This window comes from Tetrao urogallus (genome assembly GCF_951394365.1).
Source record: "Tetrao urogallus genome assembly, chromosome: 5".
Classification (NCBI taxonomy): Eukaryota; Metazoa; Chordata; class Aves; order Galliformes; family Phasianidae; genus Tetrao; species Tetrao urogallus.
In genome coordinates this window covers 2,163,143-2,189,212 of record NC_136818.1, presented here as the reverse complement: position 1 = coordinate 2,189,212, position 26,070 = coordinate 2,163,143, and the positions used below count along the sequence as shown (strand labels likewise).

General features: G+C 48.4%; 2 protein-coding genes across 3 annotated transcripts in view; both read left to right on the top strand.

Moving 5' to 3' along the window:
• Nucleotides 1–364, top strand: part of EFCAB7 (EF-hand calcium binding domain 7) — a gene marked incomplete at both ends in the record, with an annotated part of 31,734 nt that extends 31,370 nt beyond the window's left edge. The window contains one exon of the mRNA XM_079536128.1: nucleotides 290–364. Within this exon, the coding sequence (XP_079392254.1) occupies nucleotides 290–364 (75 nt within the window). The remainder of the gene's footprint in view (nucleotides 1–289) is intronic.
• A 1,927-nt stretch (nucleotides 365–2,291) lies between these two features.
• PGM1 (phosphoglucomutase 1) lies at nucleotides 2,292–21,284 on the top strand (the record flags this gene model as incomplete). Of its 2 annotated transcripts, none has more annotated exons than XM_079536062.1 (11): nucleotides 2,292–2,537; nucleotides 12,267–12,429; nucleotides 12,804–12,950; nucleotides 13,654–13,779; nucleotides 14,020–14,210; nucleotides 14,444–14,598; nucleotides 15,130–15,245; nucleotides 17,981–18,116; nucleotides 19,483–19,666; nucleotides 19,960–20,094; nucleotides 20,609–21,284. In XM_079536062.1, the coding sequence occupies 11 exons, from the start codon at nucleotides 2,292–2,294 to the stop codon at nucleotides 20,696–20,698; spliced, it is 1,689 nt and encodes a 562-aa protein (XP_079392188.1). In that variant the 3' UTR covers nucleotides 20,699–21,284. The 2 variants fall into 2 exon arrangements, with proteins under 2 accessions (XP_079392188.1, XP_079392187.1); XM_079536061.1 differs by lacking the exon at nucleotides 2,292–2,537 and adding an exon at nucleotides 9,832–10,089.
• Nucleotides 21,285–26,070: the final 4,786 nt, after the last annotated feature.

Here is a 26,070-nt window from a genome sequence, read left to right as displayed (position 1 = left end):
GTGGCACTGGCAGGGTGGCCCAGTTAATATTGCTACTGGCAATTCAGATAATTGTAGTCTCCTCCTGTAGTGTTTTATTCATTTTAATTTCTGCTTTGCTCGGTATAAACTGAGACTCAGTGACCCTTGTGAATTCTTTGCTGTCATAATAGATGCTGATTGTTTTTCATTCAGTGTTTGTTGTACACGTACTGAAATATTTCTTGTTGCTTGCATAGCATTCTAGGCTATATACATACAATCCCTCAATAAACATCCATTTCACCAATGTTTTCTCTCTTGTGTACAGGTTTCTCAGCACGTGCTGCCACTGAACGAGCAGGAAGAATGGCTGTATAATTGTGTGCATTCCCTCTTACGCTGAATGTTGTAGTCAGTGCTGCTTCTTGGCAATGTTTAATCACAGCTTCTGCAACACAACTTGTAGGTGTGTCCTCTAAAGCTGGTATGCTTCTCAGTTTTATTTGTTAAAGCCAATGAATCGTATAAGTACTTATTTCTGGTATCCCATGTCTGCTAATAGCTCTTAAGAAACACAAACAGTGATAGCATAGGGATGGAATAACTGCAAGTCTGTAGAATTGTTTGACAGGGCAGAATGTTCACATGCTGTCTAATGAAATACAGCATTGTGAAAGTGCTGAGATGCTAAAAATGAGTTCTGTTTGGTGATACAGCTGACAGTTGTGATAGAATTGTGTTTCACGAGGGCTGTTTCCCCAAAAATGCCCTTATTTGCTGTAATAGTTAACAGAGTTCCATACTACAGTCCATACTGGAACTGCTTCACTGAGAAAAAGCTTTGTTAAATCGATCACATTGATTCCTAATTCAACACTGCTTCATGTGTAATTCAACACATGATTTTTATGTGAGAGATAAAAAGGGGTGGGGTTATTTATCTCCTGACAAAGGGTTTTAATTTTTTTTTGTCACTTGATAATACCTTGTACTAAAATGCTTTTAAAATACTCTTTTATATGAAATAAAATCTGCCTTTTCACGTGCAATAAGGGATTAATATTTGTGCTCCTAACTGTTAACTGCGACTGATTATTTGCAACGCAGCTGAAGTAAGAAGCCTCGAGGTACTAAAAGTATTCAGGCAGTTATGTTCTTCTCCAAGTGTCCAAATAAGAAATGATGACCCTGGTCACCGAATGCTTCAGGAGTGCCTGAGTTTAAAATAGCCCTTAAATATATGTGACCTCATCTGAAAGGGCGGCGAGCAGTCTTGAAAAGCTATATTTATCTGCCAGCAGCTCCTGCACAGCACTGTTGCTCTGCTGTAATCGTACACTGGGCAAGTAAATGTCAGTTACAAAATGGGAATGCTGCTAGAGGCTGGCTGTGATTTATGCTCTTCTGTAACTGGAACTCAGGCAGGTTTGCTGGTGAGCTTTTTTTTTTTCTTCTTAACAAGCGCAGCAGATATCACTTTCATTTCTAGAATGGCCTAAAAGCAGTAGAAGTTGTACTAAAAGACTGCAGAAATATTTGGTAACTTGCAGCCAGCCAGAAAGAACCCTGTAAACACTGCCTCAGGCAACGTGTGGATAATCAGGAGTTCCTGGTAGCATCTCTAAGAAGGAACTGGGAAATAGTGAAACACCTACGTGTGCTGTAGGCAATACAGAGCAAGCACAGTTATTTGCATTATTTCTGTTTTTGCATTGGTGTCAGGCCTGGTAGATCTAGCGGGAATCCACGTGCAATTCTTATTGGACTTCAGGAAAGAAACACGTGCCAAGCTGAGTAATTGCTGCAAAAAGACTTGAAACGTGACCCAGCAATGGGGAGTGGAACCTCTTCCTTTTCAGATCTCACTGTTAAGAAGAGTTTCACCAGCTCTTTGAAGGGGAATATAGGCTAGTTCTGTTTTCCGTGGGAATTTCCATCTTTTCTGGCCAGGACAGTGGGGATCCCGGCTGTATCTGCAGAGCACTTCCAGTTTCCTTCAACTTCAGGTGCTGCCAAGGTAGGAAAACATTCTAGCTTCTACTTTTAAGGCAGAACACAGGTGTCGGCTCTCGCTGCTTCTTTCAACCGGCAGCCGGTATGGAGAGGCAGCGCCTGCAGCAGCAGCAGCACTGCCTTCTACCGTTCTATCCGCGCCTAGAACCGAAGTCCCGCTGCCCTCGGCGCCCTGACAGCCGCAGCCCGAGCCCCGCTGCGCCTTTAAGGGGCGGGCGGCGCGGAGCCGCGCGGGGCGGGGAGCGAACGGGGCCGGCTCCCCCGGCTCCCCCCGCGCCCGCTGCCGCCGCGCCCGGAACTCGCATCCCGGGCCGGCCATGGTGCACATCGAGACGGTGAAAACCAAGGCGTACGCCGACCAGAAACCCGGCACCAGCGGGCTGCGCAAACGCGTCACCGTTTTTCAAAACAATGCCCACTACGCCGAGAACTTCATCCAGAGCATCCTGGCCACCGTGCCGCCGGGAGAGCGGCAAGAGGCCACGCTGGTGGTGGGGGGCGACGGCCGCTTCTACATGAAGGACGCCATTCAGATCATCGTCCGCATCGCCGCCGCCAACGGGGTACGCGGGGCCGGGGCGGCTCTCGGCGTGGCCTCGGGCCCGCGGGGCAGGAAATGCGGTGACAGCGTTACCTGCGGCTTCGTGAGCCTTCGGAACGCGCGGGCGGACGGTCTCGGGCCGGGGGGAATGGCTTCCGACTGAAGGAGGTCAGGTGTGGGGAGGAAGTTCTCCGCTCAGAGGGCAGCTCTGCTTCCAGAGCTGTGGGTGCCCTGTGCCTGGAGGTGCCTGAGGCCGTGGGTGGGCCCTGGGCAGCCAGAGCTGGTGAGGGCTTTAAGTTCCCCTCCAATGCAACCATTCTGTGATCTAGGAGAACAGAGCTTGGAGAGGCTTTGACTCAGTGCTCTTTATTACTGTGGGCCAGAGCTGTGTTTTGTACCCAGCAGCATACACTGCTGGTGAGTTGTGCTGGGTGGGCAGTGGGGTGCCTCCCTGTGCTGCTGAGAGCACGGCTGCATGGGTTTACCTGTGTCACAGCACTTGGTCAGCCTGGGGCTAGCCCAGCAGGGACAGCTGGGCTGGAGCTGGGTTGGAGAGTGAGGCCTTTCCTTCCCCTTGGCCTTCTGCAAGTGGAGAATGCCATCCTCTCCTGGGCCACCTGGCTCCTGCTTGTCAGCAGCAGGATTCCCTCCTTGCAGGGCTAGGAGAAGATGCTGAGTGGTTAGGGTCAGGCATTAGGATGGAACCTAGCAATTACCTGCTTCAATTTCCCAGCAGTAATCAGATCTGTAGTTATTAGGCTGAAGGGGAACACGACAAAGTGTGAGATCACTACTTCCTTATGGCACAAAGAAGCACATAACTGCCTTCTTGGACCACATAGAAGTTTGCTTTCAGTGATGCATGGTGACTGGTCAGCATTAGGTGTCTGTCCCTTATCCCTGAGCACCAGCTTTGCCGGGTGCACCTGTGAGTGATGGATGCTACAGGCTTTCCTGTTGGGAAAGGCACAGCCACAGTTCTATTTATTTATTCTAAGGAGAGTTGGAGCTGAAACATGCAGCCTGACAGCACCTTGGATGCCCGTGAATAAGCTGACTGGGAGGTCTGTTCACTGGGACAAAGGCTTGGTTTGTTTAGGCTCTCACCCTGGTGGGCTGTGGCAGCCTTCCAGGCAGTTCTGCACTCTGTACCTCAGTTCCAGCAGCAAGCAAGGGGCTGAAGGTGCACCGGGCTGGAACTGAGTGCTAATTGCTCATAGCCCTCCTCTCGCATCGTGCTGGTGCTCACGTATGTGCAGCATCGCAGCACTGAGCTCTGCAGAGCAGGTCCTGGGTCTGCTAGCTGGTGGGCATTTGCTTTGCTGTGTTTCTATCGAACTGCTTCAGGGTGCTAGGAGAGAATTGTCTCTAAAGTGAGAAAAACCTTCTGGAAAGGCAAGAAAGGAAACAGGAAGCAGAGAGAGAAAAGAGTGGATGAATATTTGGGTTAAGAGCCAAGATGCTGGTGTACGGAGTGAGAAATTTTACTTGACAAGCTTTTCATTCTGAATCATTAATTTATAAAGCAAGCAAGTAGCTGTGGCCGTGGGACAGGATGTTAGGCTTTTTCAAGCAAAAATTGATAGGATGAGAAGCGATGGCCTCACATTGTGCCACAGGAGAGTCAGATTGGGTGTTAGGAGAAAACTCTTATCCAAGAGCACTCAGCACTGCACAGCTGCCCAGGGCTGGGGGTCACCATCTCTGAGGGTGTTCAGAGCCATGGGGATGTGGCACTGAGGGATGTGGGCAGTGAGGGGGGAGTGGGATCACGTTGGTGACTTTACAGTTTTTCCAACTTTACAGAGCTTTTCCAACTGTATTGATTCTCTGGTTCTCTATTAGCCAACTTCTGATGCAGGTTCTTTCTGCCCTTGTGGCAAAACAGAAAGAGTTTAATAAATTTACAGTAGATGTAAATGTAAATTAGCAACCAGGAGGAGGTACCATGACGTGCTCTCCAAAATGCAGAGCCTAAAGAAGCTCGATACAGTTGCTGGCTGAGTTGAATTGCATGGGCCTTAGTAAAACACAAGTGTAGCATTGCCAAACTTAAGAATGCCAGAACTGCCAGAGATGAGGTGGATGGAGAGTTTCTTTATTAAATGCGAAATGCCCATTTTTAATAAGTTTCTATATATTTGCTGTCCTGTTTTGGAATAACTGGGGGATGCTTGCTTGCTTCCTGGTTTCTCTCTAATTAGAAATGCTGGTTCCCTGATAGCTACTGCAGTGCAGTTGAGTACAAGCCTACAGATATCCTGTTTCAACAGAATAAATGTGAGGTAACTGGCAGTCAGCCACCCTTCCAAGAGAAAGGTGAGCTATTCTGTGTAAGAAACCCAAAGTTCTCAGGAACCTGCTGCCACCTGTGTGCAGTGTGCTTTCTTGCACAGCAGTAGCTCATCCTTCTTTCTGGGCTTGGGGGTTCTCCTGATGCCAGCAGCCAGGTCTCAGTGCAAGGCTCAGGCATCTCGTGGTGAGAAATAGTGAGGCATGTCGAGAAAACGCCACAGGTCGCTGTGCTGCACTGCTTTGTCTGCAGAAAGCAAAGAAATATGAAGATAAATCTGGGCTTACTGCCCTTTCTGACAGCTTCTCTGCCTGTTTCTGATCACCAAGGTGTGTTGTATGGGGATGCATCTGCTTCTCTCAGCAGCCAACCCACAACTTGTGCCAAAGCAAGCGCTGGACAGCAGTATTTCTGGTCCTAGGGGAGGAAGAGGTGATGGCATCAGTGCTTAAAGTGGCTTTAAGATGCAGTGTGGTGGAGTGGTCCTTCAGGTGCCACAGGGGAAACCTGAGAACCACAGTTTATGGTTGTTAGTTTCACAAAGTAAAGAGTAAGGATGCTGAAGAGAGTTCTAGTTTTGTTTCCATCTGGAACAGTTACCATTCACCGAAATGCTGGTGTTGGAATAGCATCAACTCAGTTTGCACTTCTGTGGTTAAGAAGTGTTTATCCTATTTATAAGGTTGTGTTTATAAAAGCAAACTAACATAGGCAGTGTTGTTTTTGCCATTCTCAGTTGGCATCCAGCGTAGCCTCCTGCTTTGTTTTGGTCTGTTGTGCCAGGTTTCCTTTGTGTTATTCCCACTTAGTAAGCCTGACTTCTTAATTACATGAATAAAGCTTAAAACCTCTTTTTGTCATCACCTGCCAGGGTAGAACTGTGGCTGTGCTGTAGCTTTAAGTCAAAAGTGTGCACGAGTTACAGAACTGAGGTTGTAAATCTCTATCACATCATGTACCCAGCAGCAGGGTGGTTCACTAATGTTATCACCTGCTACTTAACAAGTTTATTGTGCCCTCGTTCCTTTGCAAAAGTGAGATTTCAAAGTGCTGCAAATTGCTTGAAGGTGTTTTGAATGCTGGGCAGTACTTTGCATGCTGAACTCTAACCTGGATTTGTTTCACTCCTGCAGGATAAACAGTGCTATACTAGAAATACTGCTCACTACCCTGCAAAGTTTGGTTTCCTGACTTGGCTGCTGTTAAGCTTTCTCCCCAACTCAATTATGTCAGGGGAACCAAGCTCTTTATTTGCTTAATTCGGTAGCTCTGCTTCATTTCCTTTGTGTTCTTCTGCCACAGTTCCCTTTCTGTTGCTGCAGCCCCCATCTTGCTCTCACTTGTTTCTCCTACCTGGATTTTAAGTTGAAGGCTGTCAAGGCAGTGGCGACGCTGTCTGAGCTCAGTGCCTTTTTGGAATGACTCCAGAAATTCCAGCTGAAGGGAAGAATTAGGGTGCTTTGAGTTAATCTTTGCAAATCCTGCAGACAGAGAGTTGAAATCCATACTAACAGGGGCTTAACGGTAATCTCCTGGAACAGTGGCCATAAGCAGACACCTTGGCTCTGGCTGTGCTGGTAAGGATCCTACAGAGCCTGATGCCTTTGTCCTGGTAAAGCTTGGGGTAGGGAGCTGAACTTAAGGGGCATTACCTCTGTGTCTTACGGCTGTGCTCCACCAGGAACAAGAGATATATTCCATGGGTTTGTGTTCTTTCCTCATGCTTGTCTCTGAACCAATCAGTGGAGTGATTAACGCTTCAAATGATGAACTGAAATATGTCACAGAAATAAAAAGAACTGTCCTAAGAAGGAGAAAAGCTAAAGGGGCAAAAGGAATCAAAATGTGGATGTTATCTGGACATTTACAGCCATAGTTCGAGCTGCTGACATATGAAGCATCAGCTCTGCAGAACTGAGGATGAGAATAGGTCACAAAGACTGTTGGCTGTGTCCTGCAACTGTCCAGAAAAGCAAACACCATTCTGACATTTTCGGATAGTGTTGCTGTAAGTGAAACCCAGGAAAAGAAGTCTTGCAGGAACGTGGTGCCTGCTGTGGGGTACTGCCCTATCCCACGGATGGGAAGCGTACTGTTTGCAGCAGGGGAAGGGCAGCTGGTTGCCACAGGCAGGTGTGGGCATGCTGCAGGGAGCTGACCTTTGGATGGAAGGTTTCTCAATCGTGATTGTTGCTACGTGCTCCTATTGTGGCAAAGGGGATCAGCCCCTATCTGCGTGGCAAACCTGGAGCCTTCTGTGGAGTCCGGAGCAGCCCTGCAGGTGATAGCTCCATCCCTAGCTCTGCAGAGCTTCTTTCTCATGTATCTGCTTTTTGCCACCCACCTGGCTGCTCTCCTGGTCCTCATTGGGGTGCAGTGTAATTATGGAGCAATGCAGGAAGGGGGCAAGAAGGAGTTAGGGAAATGTCTTTTCTGTTCTAAAGGAAAGTCATGAAATAACTGGAAAATATCCTTTTTGGCTTTTGCTTTGTGTGCGTGTCCCCTCCTCCCCCTCTTTTTCTTTCTTGATGTCACGTACAAGATTGAGTGGGATGAGAGAAGGTGGTGTCACAGCTCATATGGGGACAGGGGATGGGGCAGGGGTCAGCAACACCAAGGGAGGAGTTGCATGCTCCGATGTTTTGCTGAAATTCAGGTTCTCTCAAAATAGTCTTGTTTGTCTTTTTATCATTAACCAAAGTCAATAGTTCATAGCTTTGACTCGGCTTTTGCGTGCCAAAAGTGAATGGGAACCTATGTGAGCAGATGGCTCTGCTCTGGCAGGTTGGCTGTTTGGAGGGGAAACATGGAATTGGAGACTTATAAAGTGTGACCACAAGGGAAAGCTAAGGAAATTGGGAAATTGGGATTATTTCCTGTAGAAAAGAGAGGATACTGTGAGCCTCTGTGTTAAAGGATTATTGTGATGTGCAAGAAAGTGTCAGAAGGAGGATTATGATTGGTTTGTTCTCTGACAGCTCAGGAGGGCTTAAGCTGCATGGAGAGAGAGGTAGGACAGACTGCAGGAAGATGCTTCTGACTGCTCTGACACCACACCTGGAGACAGAGATTTCAAGAACAGGCTGCAGGGGCTTTCTGAAGGGTGCCTAGGGGATGTGTGATCCCACACCAGCTTTGGGGAGGGTTCAGAGGACCTGCTGAATTCCTTTCCATCCTGTAAGTGATTGCAGGTGTCCGAGCAAAGACTCCCAGGTGATGAATCGAATGAGCCTTTCCCTCCCCAGGGCTGAGGTCTGCCTCTTGAGTCTTTTACCCTTCTGGGTCTCCTGGTAAGCATGCAGACGCCAGCCTAACAGTCCTGGCTGACCCATTGCTGGTGTTGTTTGTCCCAAACAGTGACGTAGGTGTTACAGGAAAACCCTGGGATTGGGTGAGTGCTCCAAAGGCAAGCTCCACAGATATGCCACTTCTGTCCCTGTGCTTTGCATGTACTGCCTCACAGCTGGATTCTGTAGTTTATTTGAAGTAATGCATTTCTTTTTGTGTATCTTAGCACGGCAAGTGACTTATCGCCTTCCTCCCTATGCTGAGTTTGGTTCCTCTGCTCCACAAGTGCAAACTTCACTAGCTCCTCATCCAGCTAATGTGTGGGCATCCGCTCGGGGAGGAGGAGGTGTGCCTGGCATTTTGTGGCACAAAGAGTTTGGCTGGGGGAAAGTGCTCACAGGCTTTTTCCTGCCAGGAGGGCTCGTTCTAGGGGCTGGGCTTTGTTTTCTGCGCCACTAGAGGGAAACCTTAGCCTTTGCATGGAAATGGAGGCGCTGCAGCTGCAGGATGCTGGAACAGCACGAAGACATACGGGTAATACACACATGGATGGTTGCTGGCTGCATGGCACAGGCAGTCTTGCTGTTGGAATAAAGTAAAGATTGTCGTAAGAAAATCTGTCAATGTTTGGAGCCAAACAGTCAGGAAACAGTCCTGTGGGAGCCCCCACATAGCGTCACAGTTCAGCTGTGTACACAACTCCTTTTCTCCTCCCCTCCTTAAGTATGGAACAAAATGAGTCATTAGGAAGTGTAGGGTCCTTCGTTATCCAGAAATATCTGTGAATTCTGCCAGCAGCTTGGACAGAGGACTCTAAGTGTCATTAAAAGGGAAACCACGGTTTCAATCCAGCATTTGAGACTGAGGGAGGTGATGCCTCAATAACTGCTTGAATTTGGGTCTCTGGTGGGTGCAAGCTTTTCCAAAATTAATGACTTTGTCGTAAGCTGTGTTCTAATTTGAAAGCCTGGGTTTTTTTTCTAATAACTTTTGTCATGCACAGTGCCCAGGGTAGGACTCGTGCTGGTATTCAGTTGAAAGCATCGCTTTAGCAGTGTTCTAGCTGCTAATGGATTTCTCTTAGTTAAGCAGAGGCTGGCTGTGCACTGCAGACGATGTCCCGTTATTTGGGGGTAGCTGGCGCCGGAGCTGTCAGGATGTCAGAGTGGGACTCGTGTAAGCAAAGTGTGGGTAACAGATCCGTTGCCTTCCATTTTAAGAGTGACCTTTAGCTTGCTGGAGGCTGCAAAATGCTGCCGTGCCCGCGGGAGGCTTTTCCTCCAGGGCCACGCAGATCTGCTGGGCTGGCAAAAACGCTGTGCAGCGCATCGGTGTGTGTGAGCCGGTGCTGAGCTGCGGACGGAGGGCAGGCGGACGGACGGCGCCGGCGGTGATAGCACAGAATGGTGAAGGGCCGTGCCTGGAGGGAGCAGAAGGTGGAGAAGGAGGCAGAAATCACCTTTTGCTGAGTGCTGGGAGAGCAGCGTGGGGTCGTGTGTTCTTCGTGACATTGATCCTCCACGGCAAGTGCAGAGAAACATCTTCAGTTACAGGAGCCATGTTCAGCTCAACGTTCAAGGAGCTATTTTGGGGGGCTCGGCAACTCTGCTGAGCTTCTGTCCAGTAGGTGTGCCATTGCCGGTGTCAAGACTGATACATTCTTTTTTAAATTATTCTTTTTCTTTTGTATTTAATCGTAGTTTACTTCTTAAATGCATTTATTTGAAGAAAGAACATGGAAGCTGGTCCTCTGCCTCTGCTGACTGTGCCAACAGCTCCTTACAATGATCAGAAACCAGGAACCAGCGGATTACGGAAGAAGACCTATTATTTTGAATCCAAAATGAACTATTTGCAGAACTTTATCCAGAGTATATTTTTTTCCATAGACCTCAGAGATCGACAAGGATCTTCTATGGTAGTTGGAGGTGATGGAAGGTACCTTAATAAGGCTGCAGTGGAACTGATAGTCCAAATGGCTGCTGCCAACGGGGTTGGTAAATGCTAGATGACTAAATTCCTATGGTTGTATAGCTGATAAATGCAGAAAACCAAAACAAACTAGTCAGTGGGAGATTGAATTTTCCCATAGATTTTACTCAATTGCTAACAGAAAACATTTTAATGGAAAATCGTACTGAAATTACTGTTAATTACTGTTAAAAGAAAGCTAGCACTGGGTGGAAACCTGTACAGCAATTTCTGGTTGTGTGGGAAGCAGGTGAGCCAGGGCTGTTTGCAGCAGAGCATGGCTCAAGCACCGCAGTGCTCTTGGGCACTGGGGCTGTATCTGTGTTTCCTGTTGCTTTTGAAGAAGAAAAGGCTTTGCTGTCTGTTCTGTGTTTCCTAATGCAGAGCAAAACTTTACACTAAGAGATCTGGCTTATGGGAATGTGTTTGACAGGAAAGCTTATCCGATCACAACAGGGTGATTTGTAATAAGCAATTGAATAAGAAGAGAGAGAGAGAGATATTTTTCTAAATCAAAATGTTTTCCAGCTGGAAAAGAAAAATCCTCTGGCATTGCAAATTAATGTGTTCCTCTTAAGTCAGTGTATGGGCTGAGTCAAAGAGCTGGAAGACGTGCACAAAGCAAGAGCCAGGCCTGCTGCCTGGGCTTCTCCACACCAGGACAGGTTTCCTGTTGGTGAAGATGAAATTAAGCTGATCTGCATCAGCTGAGACTTCTCTGTTGCATTTCTTTCCAGCATTGTGTCCTGTGCCTGGCTGAAAACAAGTTTTGCTGTTGAGTTTGGTTTCTTTTGTTAGTTATTTTTAAGTAGTCTGGCTAAAGCGTGTGACTTTGTTAATCAGTTCTGTGCTAATCTTGCTCTGTAGAGTAGGAGGGATGAGTCTGAGGATGTGTTCCACTATAAAAAGCCACAAGGGAGGGCATGCGTGTCGTAGTTTGGATGTGCAGAAGTGTCTGTCGGCATGTGGCAGAGACAGGTGCTGTCACCTCTGCAGATGTGGGATCAGCAGGATTTCCGAGCAGCACCGAGCGCGCTCCCTGTGCCAAGTGTGGATAGCGTGGTTTTGGGGGTGAAGAACATCAGGAGCATCAGTCTGTGTCATTGGGGTGCGGAGGGGACCCGTGGGAGGCCCTTGCTGCTGAAACAAAGCATGAAGCAAAGAGAAAGCCAAACCCACATAGATCAGGCTGTTACAAATTCGACGTATGGCACTGTGCATCCTGTGATCTAGGTAGTTGGCACTGTAAGGGCAGCAGTACCCTGACCAGCTGGTAGAAGGGCTCTCACGCCTCACACTGGGTTTCTAAGCTGCTGTTTCAGGTCTGTGCCCATGGCTTGCTGGAGACTGGGCGTCTCAGCTTCCTACTTGCCTGGCAGCTGTGGGGCTTAGCACCCAGCAGTGCCACAGCCAGGAATGGCAGCCATCCCACAGAGCCAGCTTAGCACCGCATGGGGGATTCAGGCTGGGCAGGCTGGCTTTTGTCTTCTGGTTCCTCTTGCCTTTGAATGAAATTCCTCCTCTTTTCTCAGCTGTATTCACAGTCTAATCTCCTTGGCTGATGGAGAGTGGTCTGGTGTATTTTTAAATCTCTATCACCTCATTTGGAGGCTATGGTGAGGGGCATGTTCTCCTAGAAAAACATTTATCTTCAGTTTTACTACGTGGACCCCAGCAACTGAATCTTGATTACCTTGTGCTGCTTAGCACGTTGCTCTGGATTTAATCTCAGTGATATTACCAAATTTATGGGAGGGAGGTGCGTTACCCGCTGAGAGTAAGAGAATCTGCATGTGGTCTCATGGGAGCAGTGATGATGATCGACTTTTGTTTTGCTTTGGCTTCTCTCAGTCCCATTGTGTCTTTTGAAAGCAGTGTTCGAGACCACAGGCAAAGGTTTTTTTTTGTTTCGTTTAGATGCCTCTGGAAAGCTCTGCTCTTCAGTGCAGGATGCCATTTCCAGTGCTCATAAACGAGAATGCTAAAAAGGCATGACAGAGCAGGGTCAGATGCTGATCTTCTAGTTACATAGCAGAGAGCTTGCGGCCTCTCAGGTTCAAAATGTTTGCTTCAGGACCTCTGCCATCCAGGTGCCCCTGACGAGGCCCTGCTTCACCTGTTGGTGTTGGGGTGTTTGGTGCTTTGGCTGTATTCAGAATTTGAGTCTCAAAGTAGTTTGTTCTGCCCTTTGATTTTCAGATTGGCCGTTTGGTCATCGGGCAGCACGGCATTCTCTCCACCCCAGCAGTGTCCTGCATCATCAGGAAAATCAAAGCCATCGGTGGCATCATTCTGACAGCAAGCCACAATCCTGGTGGGCCCAATGGAGATTTTGGGATTAAATTCAATACGGCCAATGGAGGTAAAGTTGCTTAGTTGATTCTTGTTTGCTTTGTTTCTGCTTGACTTGCCTTGTGTTGGCAACAAAGAACCCAATTTAATTGTTTTAACATCACAGAAATTCAGTGAGTAGCCTGAGCAGTGGGTTTGCCTGAACATGGAATTGGTGTGGTTAAAGGTGGCAGGGACCTCTAGCTCCATCTGGTCCAACCCCTGCTCCAGCAGTGACACCTAGAGCAGCTTGCTTGAGACCACATCCACAGTGATCAGTCTGCTCACTGATATTCTCTCCCAGCGAGGCATTCCGAGCCCCAGGCCTGCTGATCTACCTCTGCATTGCTCTTTCCTCACGCTCTGTTTCTTTAACTTCTCCCCCTCGCCCATTATATCTTGTAGGTCCTGCTCCAGAAGGAATCACGGACAAAATTTTCCAAATTAGCAAAAAAATTGAAGAGTATGCAATCTGCCCGGATCTCAAGGTGGACCTGGGTACCATTGGAAAACAGCAGTTTGATTTGGAGAACAAATTTAAACCCTTTACAGGTAAATGACTGCTCTTCCCCTTGAAAAGTTTCCTTTCAGGTGAACCTGGCACGGGCCTCCGTAGGACAGGGACGCTTGGTGCTTTGAAGGGCATGTGGTCTGACCTTCTCATCTATTGGATAATCCAAGCAAGAATATCTGTCCTGGTCATCATGGATTTATTTATTTTATTTTTTGCCTTCATCTCACCTTGTCTAGATATTTTAATTGTATTGTTTCTGTTTACTCGTCCCATTAGTTGCAAAGGTGCAAATTTTAAGGCTGTCAGGTGCACAATTCATGCTGACGTTGGTGAAGATTGGAAGTCTGTTTTTATATGCATTTTTGTTCCCTCTAATCCCACTCTACACATAACTGGAGTGGAATGGAAACTTCTCAAAGGGTATTTGGGGAGCTGAGGCTGTGGCTGGGGGCTGTGACTAGCAGAGAACTGGGGAAGATGTTTGTCTTCAGGATTTTGTTGGTCTGTTTGGTCTGTAATCCCATTAGCAGTGGCAGCCCATAACCAAATGTTTCTTAATACAGGAATATTATCATCATCTTTGTGAAATAATTCTATGGGATGTTTAAAGGCTCTGTGCTGAGCCCTGGCCCTTTGCACTGAGGACTGTCAGCACAGTGGCTCACGTACTGAAATTGCTTTTCTGCATAGAGTTCAGATTGTCAGAGTTAGTTTCTCTCTGTTTTTTTGTTTTTTTCCCAGTGGAAATTGTGGATTCTGTAGAAGCTTATGCAAGTATGCTGAGGAACATCTTTGACTTCAATGCATTAAAGGAACTGCTTTCGGGGAAAAACCACCTCAAGATTCGCATTGATGCAATGCATGGAGGTATGGGTGGGCTTGGCTCTGCTGGTCTGTAGGGTTCTGCCTCCTACTTCCCAGAGAAGGCTTTTCCTCACTTTTTTGTTACTGATGTTTGAGAGCAATAAGTCCTGCTGTGCTGCTGGATTGCTGTGAATCACACATGCAGTTTGTCTTCTTGTCATTCTGATACCTCAGTGTACTTGAGGCGTAAGTCCTTCTTTACCCTGTGCTTGATTCCTTCCTTCCTACATTTTCCTATGGCAGTTGTGGGCCCTTATGTGAAGAAGATCCTGTGTGAGGAGCTGGGAGCACCAGCAAACTCTGCTGTGAACTGCACCCCGCTGGAGGACTTCGGTGGCCACCATCCCGACCCCAACCTGACCTACGCTGCTGATCTGGTCCAGACCATGAAGACAGGAGAGTACGACTTTGGAGCTGCCTTTGATGGAGATGGGGTAAATGGGCTGCTCTGTGTTCATCTTTTTGCCCCTGATGGAGAAGGGAGGATGTTGGCTGAGGAGGATGGATGTGAAGGCTTTTTTCTCCTCTCCCTTCTTAGCTTAGCACGTGGATGAGAACCACTCGATGCAGATCACAACTGTTGGCAGTAGTTGACTAATGTGTAAATAGTGAAGTCCAAACTGTATTTAAATGGCTCTAAAGGTTATGTTTCTCTTGCCTTTGTCAGGACCGCAACATGATTCTTGGCAAGCACGGCTTCTTTGTGAACCCCTCTGACTCCGTTGCTGTCATCGCTGCCAACATTCTCAGTATCCCTTACTTCCAGCAGACCGGGGTCCGTGGCTTTGCCCGCAGCATGCCCACCAGCGGGGCTCTCGACAGGTAGCACCTACCTCTGCACAGTGCCCCGACAAGGCAGCAGCTGTCCTTTTTCTGTGTCTGACACGTGTCCGTAGTGGGGAGAGTTCTGGGGTCACTGAAACGTAACGCATTAAATTCGGTTTGAGGGCATGGCAGAGCTGGGTTCTGCTCTTGGCTCTCTTTTGTCTGTATGGATGTGGTCCACCTCCTCTCCCCTCCCCACTTTGTGTTTTTTAAATTTTAATTTTAATCTGATAATCTGTTTGTGAAATGCTTTGACATCTACAACTGCAAATCAATTTAGAAGAGCTGTATATACATATATATATTCATCTTTAGTTGTTCTTCTTCCCAACAACCTCCCAAAAGGTAACACCGGGATAAAACGCTGCATTGCTGTACAAAGAGCAACTCTTAATAAAGCAGAGACACGATCTGCTTTTAGTGTTGCCCCTCAGGAGATGTGTGGTAACTGCTGGGGCTCCTGCTGCAGTGTTTCACATGGGTGCACTAAGCCCAGCTGTGTGTGACGTAGCCTTCTTGCCTTCTAAGGGTGGCCCACGCGACAAAGATTGCTTTGTATGAGACTCCTACTGGCTGGAAGTTCTTTGGAAACTTGATGGATGCAAACAAACTGTCTCTGTGTGGAGAGGAAAGTTTTGGTACTGGTAAGTGGGTGTTCCTGATCTCACTAACGGAGGCACTAGTCCTTTTCGTAGTTCTTTACTGTGCTGGCCTACTTGGGGTTTATCTTTCACGTGAGGTTAATACTTCTAAAATCATTTAACAAAAAAGCTTACAAGCATCCCTACTGAAAGCAATACACAGCGCTCAGAGTTCTGTCAGGCAAAAGAATCCCTGGTGAAAGCATACACAGTGCTCAGAGTTCTGTCAGGTAAAAGCTCCTTCTCTTTCCAGAATGCATAAGGAGATATGCAGGAAGTCTAAGGGCCTCTTTACTAGCCCGGTCATTGAGTCTGTGGGGATTAAGTGCAGCGTTAAATGTATTTTTCAACTCTTGGTGGCCAGGAAAACCTTCTAAATGTTTTCATTTCTGGAAAGAAATATGGTTTGGAGCATGCAGTTTTATTAGGGGAGGTTTCAGGTCACTATTAAATCTCTGAGCTTAATAGGGCCCTCATTTTCCTGTTCTAAAAACAAGGTATGATTTATAAAGTTTAAATTAACACTTGCCTTTGAACAGTCGGAGCGAGTTATTGGGTTACTGAGAAACAAAGCGAACATCTTTAGGAATTTACCAGGGGTGCAGCGTGATGCATGGCTGCTATTGGTGCAGGCTCTGCACCGTGCCTGCAACGTGCGGCGCTGTGTGGCTGCTAGGCTGCAGCCTGGTTGCCTCGTGGCGTTTGCCCACCGTGCTGCCGTTCTGGGCTTTGTCTGGCCTGGGTTGTCCTTAAGATCTTGTTCTTCCATTGTGTGTAGTGCTCAGGGGCAGCCAGAGGTGCAGGGCTTGGGGAGATCATATTTTAGCCTGCTTTAAGGTGTTTCATGGAGCAGGAGTGGCTTCAAATACCAGACACGAAGTGCTTTGTGGATCTCTGTCACAAAGTGTTACCACCTGAGCTTTTTGGTAGCTGAGGACATGGCACTGCAGATGAGCTGAAAGCTGGTTGCCGTGAGGCTGAAGAAGTCACCGGGGCAGAACTTTTGCAGGCAGATGCTATTCTAATAAACAGAACTAGGCCTCAGTCTGGAAGGAGAGGGGAATTTCGGATAACTTTGGTATCTCTGTAAAGATAACTTGAGGGTAATTGTGAGCATAGGAGGATTCTGGAGTTTAGCCCTGAATGATTTCAGCATGCGTTAAGTTTATGTCGTGGCCTTTAGCTGATGAGAGTGGCTCAGCATTTAGAAAATACAAACAACAGCAGCAAATGATTCATGGAGCTGCTGATAGGAGCTGGGCTCTAACGAGCAACTCTCTGAAATTGCTTCCATCTTCTGTCGCATGTGCAGTGAGCTCATGGTTTCCCTCCAGCCTATGATAGGTAGGTGACTACATTGCCAATAAAAGTGACTGAAACCACTTGCAGTGGGGCTGAGAGGGAGGCTCGATGTTTTGGCTGTGCTGCATCACACCAGGGCTGCACGCTGAGGTCGTTGTTGGGGGAACACTGGGCAAGGGCCGGGGCAGCCTGTGCTGGGCTCCCTGCAATGCAGAGGGCGTTTGTCTGTCTGGCACAGGCCCTTTAAAGAATGAAATGGGGTGAGGGAGGTTGTTCGATAGCAATTTAATGAGGAGTTGTTTGGAGTCTGACAGTGTGAGTGCTGAATGGGAGCAAGGTGAAGGAGCAGCCAAAGAGACCCAGTAAAAATTGAAACAAACTGCGACCCGGCGGGACCAGGGTCCAGCAGCAATTAGAGTAATGCGACATGACAGAATTCCTGCTTGTTTTCTGGGGTGTTTTATTCCAGCAATAAGTTGATACATCACATGGGACTCCTGTTTATTTAGCATTCCTCTCCATCACCTCTGCGCAGCTCTCAGCTGTGCGGGGCTGTGAGGATAATTTACCACCGCATCCACAATGTGGCGTTTGTGTCTCGCACCTCGTGGCCCCAGCTGATTTTCTGGGGGGTGAAATGGTGGCTCTGGCCAACTCCCCCCATTGGCAGGTGTGCCCTGGCTCCTTGGGGCTTTGGTAATACTAGCCTGCATGTTTTCCAGAGCCCAAAGGATAAAACCCAGAAGCTGTGCATTGAGCCTAGCGCTGAGCTAACCAGTCAGGAAGATGGAGGCTGGGTTGGGTCTGCTCTGGCTGCTGTTGGATCCCACATTTAACTCTGGTATTTGAGGCTGGGATGAATCGATCTCCTTGTGTGAATGAAGTCCTCGTGCTGCTGCCCCTGTGGCTGCTGTGCTCCCCAGCACCCTGCAGTCTTGGAGCCGTTAGGGTTTGGCTTCCTCAGCGAGGGCTGGCATTTCTCTTGGTGCTCAGCCACCGCCTGCACCATCAGGGTGTACTGATTTGGCACAGTGTGTGACAGCTGCTCAGAGAGGCTGATGGTAGCTCTTGAGCTGCTCCTTTGCATTTGCCTATCTATCTATCTATCTATCTATCTATCTATTTATTTATTTATTTATTTCCGTGACCTTTTTAGTGCACATTCCCCATTGCTTCCTTGGGAACAGAATGAAGGATCTGCGAGCAATGAGTATGTTTTAAAGGGAACTGAGTGTTTTATTTGGGCTATAGCTGAAAGCAGATGATATCTTGAACTGCTTTAACAACACACGAGCATCCTGCTTGTGAAATGCTTTCCATTTGTGGGGCTGTACTACTGCCAGCTTGGTGGAAGAGCGGAGGTGAAACAGAGCTGTGCACAGGCTCTGGCCTGGCAGGAGGACAACATAACGTGTCTGTGCTGTGGTTCTCTGCAGGCTCCGACCACATCCGTGAGAAGGATGGGCTCTGGGCAGTCCTGGCCTGGCTGTCCATCCTGGCTGCCCGCAAGCAGAGCGTGGAGGACATCATGAAGGATCACTGGCATAAGTATGGCAGGAACTTCTTCACCAGGTGAGGAAGTGCTCCAGGCACCTCGTCCTTCCCTCTGCCCTGTGGCCAACCAAGGATGAGCCCTTAGGAAGGAGCTCAACAACCTGAGCACCAGCCTTGCTGCCACAGCAGTTTCTGCCTCGTTGCACATGCTTTTTTCTGAGGTGTTGCAGTGTTTGAAGCTCCCTGGCTAGTTTGTGCAGCTTCTGTGAGTCCAATAAAGCTGTGGCTTAACCTTAACCTTTCACAATGTCCAGGTTAGAATTTGTTGCTCGGAATACAATCTATTTATTATCAAACTTGGTGAAGGTTGTGCAATTCTTCTTACATCTATCTGATAGTAGGGTTTTTTTTAATTATTGATTTAATGGAGATCTTTTCTTGAATTTAGGGTTAGGGTAAGAATTTTTCCTACTTTAGAGCAGTATGCTTCTTTAGTTTACGTCTTACAAATTATTTTGTAATATCTTGAGCGATGACTTTGCCTCACTGAATGGGCACCCAGCTCCTAGGCAATTATTTACCTGGTTAAATTTCTGTCCAGTTCCAAAATACTCTTACTTTAAACTACTATAGACACAGGAGATGAAAAAGGAGAACTGACCTGCACATGAGCAGAAGAGGGGATGCTATCTGGAGTGAGAGTATTAGGGTAGAGATCTTTCACTTTGGAAGACCTACATGAAATTTCTGTCTTCAATTGCTAAATGTAAGAACTTTTTTTTTTTCCATACCACAAAGCCAGCATACATCTAAAGCATTTAAAGCTGTGGAAAAAGTGCCAAAATCTAGTATAAAAAGATAGTCTTCAAGCACCAGAGAGATGTCTGCATAGAAAGCTAGGTGGAGGGGGAGGCAGCTAGCAAGCCTGTGCATGCTCTGTCTGGCTAGCTGGGCAAATAAAAGCAGTGCAAATCACACTGGCAATCAGAGTGGAGTCTCGGGTCCTGATCTGTGCACACGCTGGAGCTGCTGCACTTTCTGCTTCTCTTACTTACATTAGCTAGATCAAAGCTGGCACTGGGTGTTATCATGTGCTGGGATCACACCTTTGCTTTGCTGTGGGGACACACTGAGGTGCTCAGGCAGATCTGTTATCACGAGGAGCCTGTTGAGATCCTATCAGAATAAATGCTTTGCAGTCAGTGTTGTTGGAGTCTGGCCCTGCGTCTGTCTCAATTTTAGATGTATCTGAGGTAGGTTGCTGCGTATCCCACAGATTTGTGTTTTGCTCATACACTGCTGCATGTACCCTCTCCTTTCTTCTGGTCCTTGTCTCCGGTATGAGTAGAAAACATGGGGCTGATCACAGCGTTGTTAAACAAGGACATTGCAGAACACTGCTGCTAATTATACACCTTCCTAATCTTTGTTTCTCCTGTTGTAGATACGACTATGAGGAGGTGGATGCAGACGCAGCTGGTAAAATGATGAAGGATTTGGAGGCTGTGATGTTTGACCGCTCCTTTGTGGGGAAGCAGTTATCAGCTGGTGACAAAGTCTACACGGTTGAGAAAGCTGATAACTTTGAGTACCACGATCCCGTGGATGGAAGCGTCTCCAGAAACCAGGTGGGCACAGTGCTGCTTGGGGTGGCCGTGGCCTCTAAGAGATGAGTGCTGAATATCGGGCATCTTTGTTCACTGCATCTGGCCCTTTCTCTGAAGTCAAGGAGTGCATCTGACCCTTGGAAAAGGTTTCTCTCCCCTGCGTTGGCCAGCGGGATCTTGGCCTTTGTGAAGGGATGGGGAGGGGATGCTAGGAGAGGGAAGGCTGCTGGGAGCAGGGCCAGGCTGGGTACCTCAGACCGTGCCTGGGTGCCCGAGGGGCACGTGGCTGAGCAGCTCTGCTCCTCTCTCCCCAGGGCTTGCGGCTCATCTTCTCCGATGGCTCTCGCATCATCTTCCGGCTGAGCGGCACTGGCAGCGCTGGAGCAACCGTGCGGCTCTACATCGACAGCTATGAGAAGGATGCTAAGAAGATCCACGAAGACCCACAGGTAGGTGTTAAATCTGAGGCATGGCACCGCTGGTTCGCAGCCTTACTGAAAAGCATGGATCTTTGCTTAGTACTGCTTTGCTTAGAGCCGTGCGCTGGGTGTTTTGGAAGGAAGGGCTTTGATGTCTTCAATCCCAGTGTAAATAGCTTTTAAAAAAGCTCTGTGTGGAACAAGCATTACTTATTCAGAATCTCTCACAGCTGCTTTTGCAGTCACGCATTAGTTTTCCTGTTTACGTTACATCTGCGGCTGATTCCAGGTGTGGAAGGACGCTTTCCAACCTGAACTGACCTTCTGGGCAAAACGTTGCTTCACTAGGGATAGGACGAGCTCATTTCTGTGCATCACCTAATACTGAAAGAATCCTCATTTTCTATCCCCAGCAAATAGAACTCTTTGTGCACGGCTTGCTGTTTTTGACAAAGACATAAAAAATGTGGGAGGTGGAGGCGATGCGCGCAGGCTGCGCGTGGTGCTCTGCCCCCGGTCCTGAGCCATCTCTCCCCTCTTGCAGGTCATGCTGGCTCCTCTCATTTCTATTGCACTGAAACTCTCACAGCTTCATGAAAGAACCGGCCGCACCGGTCCCACTGTTATAACATAAAGGCTCATCCTGGCACCAAGGGAAAGAAGCCAGCCCGTCGCCTCTTTTATTGTCGGGTCTGTTGCTATAAAAGGAATATTAATTTTATCTGTGTATTTAAGAACACTGCCCGCTACAGATAGACAATAAAAACCAGCTCCTGTCAACACTTTGTGTGCACACTGCTGTGCTGCTTTTCTGCGTCACACAGCACTGCTGGCACGTTGGTATGGTGCTCGTTAGCTCAGCCTGTTGGGTTAGCATATGTACTTTTTTTTCCTTTGCTTAAACAAAAGGCTCTAGAAATAACAAAGAACCCAACTCCCTGAATTACTGATGAATGTATTCTCTCTCTTGGACACTTTCCTGGAAAAGAAGCGCACTTTACCCTTGTTAATATGTTGTCTTTAAAATTTGATGTCTCTCAGTAAGCAATGGACGTGCATTAATACTGAGTATTTTTCACTCGCGTGGATTTTTTCCCTTTCAAAACAAATTATGTACATTGCTCTCTATTTGCCTTGCTATCTGTATAAGAAAAAAACCACAACACAACCTCCTCAAGAAATAAGCAGTAACAGTCATTGCAGGATATTAAAGTGGTATGAGCTACAATTACTGTTCAGCATTCTTTTATTTTCTTGCACCGTGATCTTTTGAAGACCAAAGGACTGTTTTGATGAGGTTGTTTGGTAGAATGGCAAGATCCTTGGAATGATCACAGTTGCATGCATTGATGTGCTAAGTCTTTTTCAAGGGCGTGGAGGAGGTGACTTTGGAAACAGCTGTAGCTGCTGAGTGTCAGTGCAGCTCCCTGCCCTGGTGCTGGGGCTGTCCTCTCCATGCTGAGCTGGGTCCTGCTCCCATCCTGGCCTGCTGCCATCGTGCTGGGGAGGATTGAGGTGTGCTTGTGTTGCCCTCAGCCACCAACGTAATGCCCTCCAGCACAGGGGCTTGAGCAGGTAAACCCAGCTTAATCTCCCCTTTCTTTAGGCTGTTAAATGATGTTAATAGAAGTAGTTGCATCGGTGGGAGTGATGTTAGGGGGTTTTTCCTCTTTTGCTTTGTGTGCCTTTGTCACCCAAGCCCTGGCTGGACTGCACAGTGCAGGGAACGCTGCCCACACAGCTGAAATTCAGGCTGGGTCCCTGGGCAGGCCTGAGGGAATGGCTCTGTTTTCCAGGAATGTGAAGCATCCCACCTTTGCCCTCTGCGCAAATGCTGCCAGCAAAACTTCTGAAGTTGATGCAGATGTGCTGACAAAAAGCTCTTTATCTCGTCTTCTGTACAGAGGTGAGGTGTCTCTTCTGACAAACAGACCTTCTGCTAAATCCATGCTGGCAGCTTTGCTGGCAGAGCTGTTTTCATGGAATCACAGACTGGTTTGGGTTGGAAGGGACCTTAAAGCCCACCCAGCTCCAACCTCTGCCATGGGGCCAAGAGGCTTGCCCAGGGCCCCATCCAGCCTGGCCTCCACGGATGGGGGAGCCATCTGTTTTGAGTCAGGACAAGTTAAAACCTAAGCCTCCCCAGCCTTGCTGCTGCTCATGGTGTGCCTGAGCCCTGCTGCTGGAGCTCTGGTCCTCAGCAGCTGTGTGCTGGTGGGAATGCCTGTCACTTAATGAAGCACAAGGAAAGAAATGCTGTGGCTGTTGCATTCAGAGAAGAAAAGGAAAAAACACTGGATTGGACCTGATTTGTGTGTGAAAGGGAAGTTCAGTGTGGTCCAGCCCACGCTCATTGCTTAAACCCTCATGCACAGAAAGGTGTCAGAGGGGGGCCTGTGCAATTCAGGCTGAGTCCAAGGTGTGAGCATGATGCTTTTGGGGACTTTGATCCCCCTCTGTCAGAAAGGATGCCTGGCTGGGTCTGGAGAGGAAATGCCTTTCGTTTGGCAGTCACTGCCTTGAGCCTTCTCTGGGTGGCACTGGCCACATGTAACCCCCTGGAGTGCCTCCTGGGTCACTTCAGGCCAGGCCCTGCCAGGATGGGAGAGGAGCACAGGTGACACAGAACTGCAACCTGCTATGTTTCACTCTGCTGTCACATCTCTGCTCTGTTGCCTTCCCCTGGTGCAGTGCACATGGGGCTTGTCTGCCCCTTTTTCTGTTCAAGCAAATCGCTGCTGGGAAACCTCCTTTTGAGCTATTTTCTAACATGTGTACTGGCAAATACTGATTTCACTCTTGTGATAGATGTCCTCCTTCCCTGAGAGCTGGGCTGTGTTAAAAATGTCCCATGTCTGCAGCTGCCCTGTACTCTTCCCCTTTTAATCTGCAGTGGAGGTTTGTCATTGTGTGAATGAAGCACTGGGTCTTTAATGAAGGATGCTGCTTCCACTCCACGTCAGGAATCATTAGTGCAGACACTGCTGGGACTTGTTGCTAAAGGAATGGGTTTGCCAGTGCCCAAATTAATCCAGGAGTTGCCTGGCTTCTGAGCACTCAAAGCCTAAATCTACTTGACAGCTTCTGGAGGGACAAATATGGTGTGGAAATATTTGATCTCTCGGCCAGCTAGTAACTTGAAAACAATGTAAATCAGTGATTATAAAATGCTCTGAGAGACAAAAGGAGAATTTACATTTGCGTCGTAGAGCTTCAGTCCAGCGTGACTCTCAAAACAAGCTGCAGTTGCAGATAATGCATTTGTACTTTGTGTGGACATCTTCACCTCTCAGCCCATTGGAAGCCGGGTCACATCCTCCTGGTGGCACAGACTGGGGTGACCCGGTGCTGTGTGTACTGCTGACACAGAGAGGCTGGTGTGCCATTTGGGGGGAGCAGTGGAGCAGTATTATCTGTGCCACGTGTGCTCCTCCCGACACAGCCACGTTCTGGGCAAGTGAATGAAAGCCCATTCCTTGGGGCTTCGGCAGTGTGTAACACCTCCAGGGCCAGGCACAAAGCTTCCTGTGCTCTCACAGCTTTGCCGTGGGTACGGTTGCTCCTTCCCCTAAAGCACAGCACGTTGCCCCACCGGCTCGCTGAGCAGCATGCAGCTCTCGGCCCAAGTGCCAGCAAGCTCACTGTGAGCACACAGCAAACTAAGGCCTATTGCTAGGATAACTCACTTAGCTCCAAGGGAGACCCCCACCTGAAGCTACCAGGTTTTGTTATTCATCATTTTCTCTGGAAGTTCACTTTTGCCCTGGGGCTGCATTACTGTGCGTTGCTTCCAAGGCTGTGGCTGCCTGCAGCAGCAGAGCAGCGTGCTCAGCCCATGCTGCTCTCACTGGGCAATGGAGGTGTTTGCAGAGCCTCAGCCCCTCCGAGCTTCTGAGTATTTGCATGAAAAATTACCACTGCTCTCTTTGCTTCTCTTCAGGCTCAAGCTGTAGGCTGCTGTCCCAGAGGAGCCCAATCAGATCCAGATGTCTCACCAGTTGTGTTTTTTAGTCTTTATCCCAACTTCACATAAGGCAGTATCTGATTTCTACATGCAGTCTCCACCGCCCAGAAACGAAAATACATCTCAAGCAAAAACCAAGACATTCAAGGAGTGGAAGTCCTCCCAGGAGTGGAAAGAAGCACCAGATCTCAGGTTTCTTGTCTCAGCCTCGGAGCCAGAAGCCGGGTGCAGCGGTGGCAGGGTCACACTGGCACTTGGGATGATGGTTTGTTCTGCTGGGATTGGTGAACGGCGATCCCACCACCTCTCTGGGCACCTTGTGCCAGTGCCTCGCTGCCCCTGTAACAAAAAAAATTGGATCTGGGAGGATTGGGGCCAGCAAACCTGAGCTGGGGCTGGGGAGGAGCAGGGCCGTGTGGGCGAGGAGGAGGAAGGTGAGTTAACAGCAAGGCTCAGGAGCTGGTGCTGCGTGGAGGTGAGGGGCACAGGATGATGTATGGACACCAGAAGGAGTTCAAGTTTCAGAGCAATGATTGGTGGCGCAGGGTGACAGCCAGACGTGCTGTGTGTTGGTGTGCAGCTCCCTGCAAAGGGCTCCTTGAGTCACTCCTGTGAACCTCCCTGCGCCTACAGCGGAAAGAAAAGTCAGAAACGATGCTTTTTGGAGGGAATGAATGGGCAAAGAGAGGCAGTGCTGTGTCCCAGTGAAGCTGCAGAGCTCTGTACCATTCCACTCTGTGTTTGTGCACTGCTCCAGGGAGAATGGGAAAGCTGGAGGGGAGCGGAGGAGTTTAGGAAGTTCACAAGCAGAGTGTTTGTGTTGTTTCTGGCATGGAATTACCGGCTGTGGGCGTCCCTTCGTGGTGCCATCCACCTCCCACAGCCACAACCGACCCCACTGCTCCCATTAAGGGTGGCTCAGTCGGTTCCCGGCACAGCAAGGCTTGGACTGTGGGTTGGGCCACAAGCAAGGTGCAGCCGGAGCCAGAACGAAGCTGATCAGTGTGGGATGGAGTGCTGGAGGCAGCTGCTGCTGAAATGAGGCACAGTGCTCTGCCTGCTGCTCGGGGCCACGTGGGATCCCCACAGAGAGCCGCTGTCCTCAGCTTTGTGCACAGATGTGAGCAGTCACTGGTGTCCCCTCCCTGGGCAGAACACGCCGCTGACGTCTGGTTGTGGCTGCGCTAATGCTGTGCGTTAGTCCTGAAAGAGAAAGGGGAAAGAGAGAGAAGGGTTTGTGTCTTCTCCTGACTATGCAAAACCGAATGAAACAGGAGACAGAGGCTACAAATCCACCCTGTCCCAGTGCAGCCCAAAGATAAAAGCGTTAAAATGCTCTGTAATTAGAGCCAGCCTCAAAGAAGACTTTCTATGACGGCAGTAGGTCAGATGCTCAGCTCTTACACCCTATGGCACAGAATGAAAGAATGCAATTTTTCAGCGGTGCTGGGGTTCTCATTTGGCTCAGCAGCAGCTCAGAGGTATTTTTCCTTTTGTAAGAAATAGGAACTGATTGTGAGATTCCGACTGCTTGGGTGGCACAGGAATTATATATATATTTAAATGATGGTCTTTTCTGGCTCCTACACCTTTCAACATAAGCACTGCCTTTTACAAAGAAACAAGGCAAAGTGAAAGCATCAGTTATATGCAGCATAGGCTCAAGCAGTTGATTAGTACGTGTTACTCTGAAAGTTACATCAGAGTTCGTTAGGTTGCTCAATGGCCCCCCAGGCCCTGCTGGGCTTAGCCAGGAGCACACGAGCTCCTACCAGACTGCAGAGGCGAGTGTTCCCTGTGCAGGTCAGCGCTCAGCTTTGAGCGTCCTGCTGATTAAACTTGCTTTCGTGGAGACAGAGGCTCTGGGTTATATGGAGAGTAGAAAAGCCACAGGGCTTAGCTTAAGGGCTGATTTCTAATCTGGGATGACAGCATTCAGCCTGTGCTATAACCACCTATTCAAGCTTATTTTTGACATTCTGCTTTTTCAGTGTTCAAACTGAAAACTCAGTTACCAGCGATCCCCAAACGCTTCCTGAAAT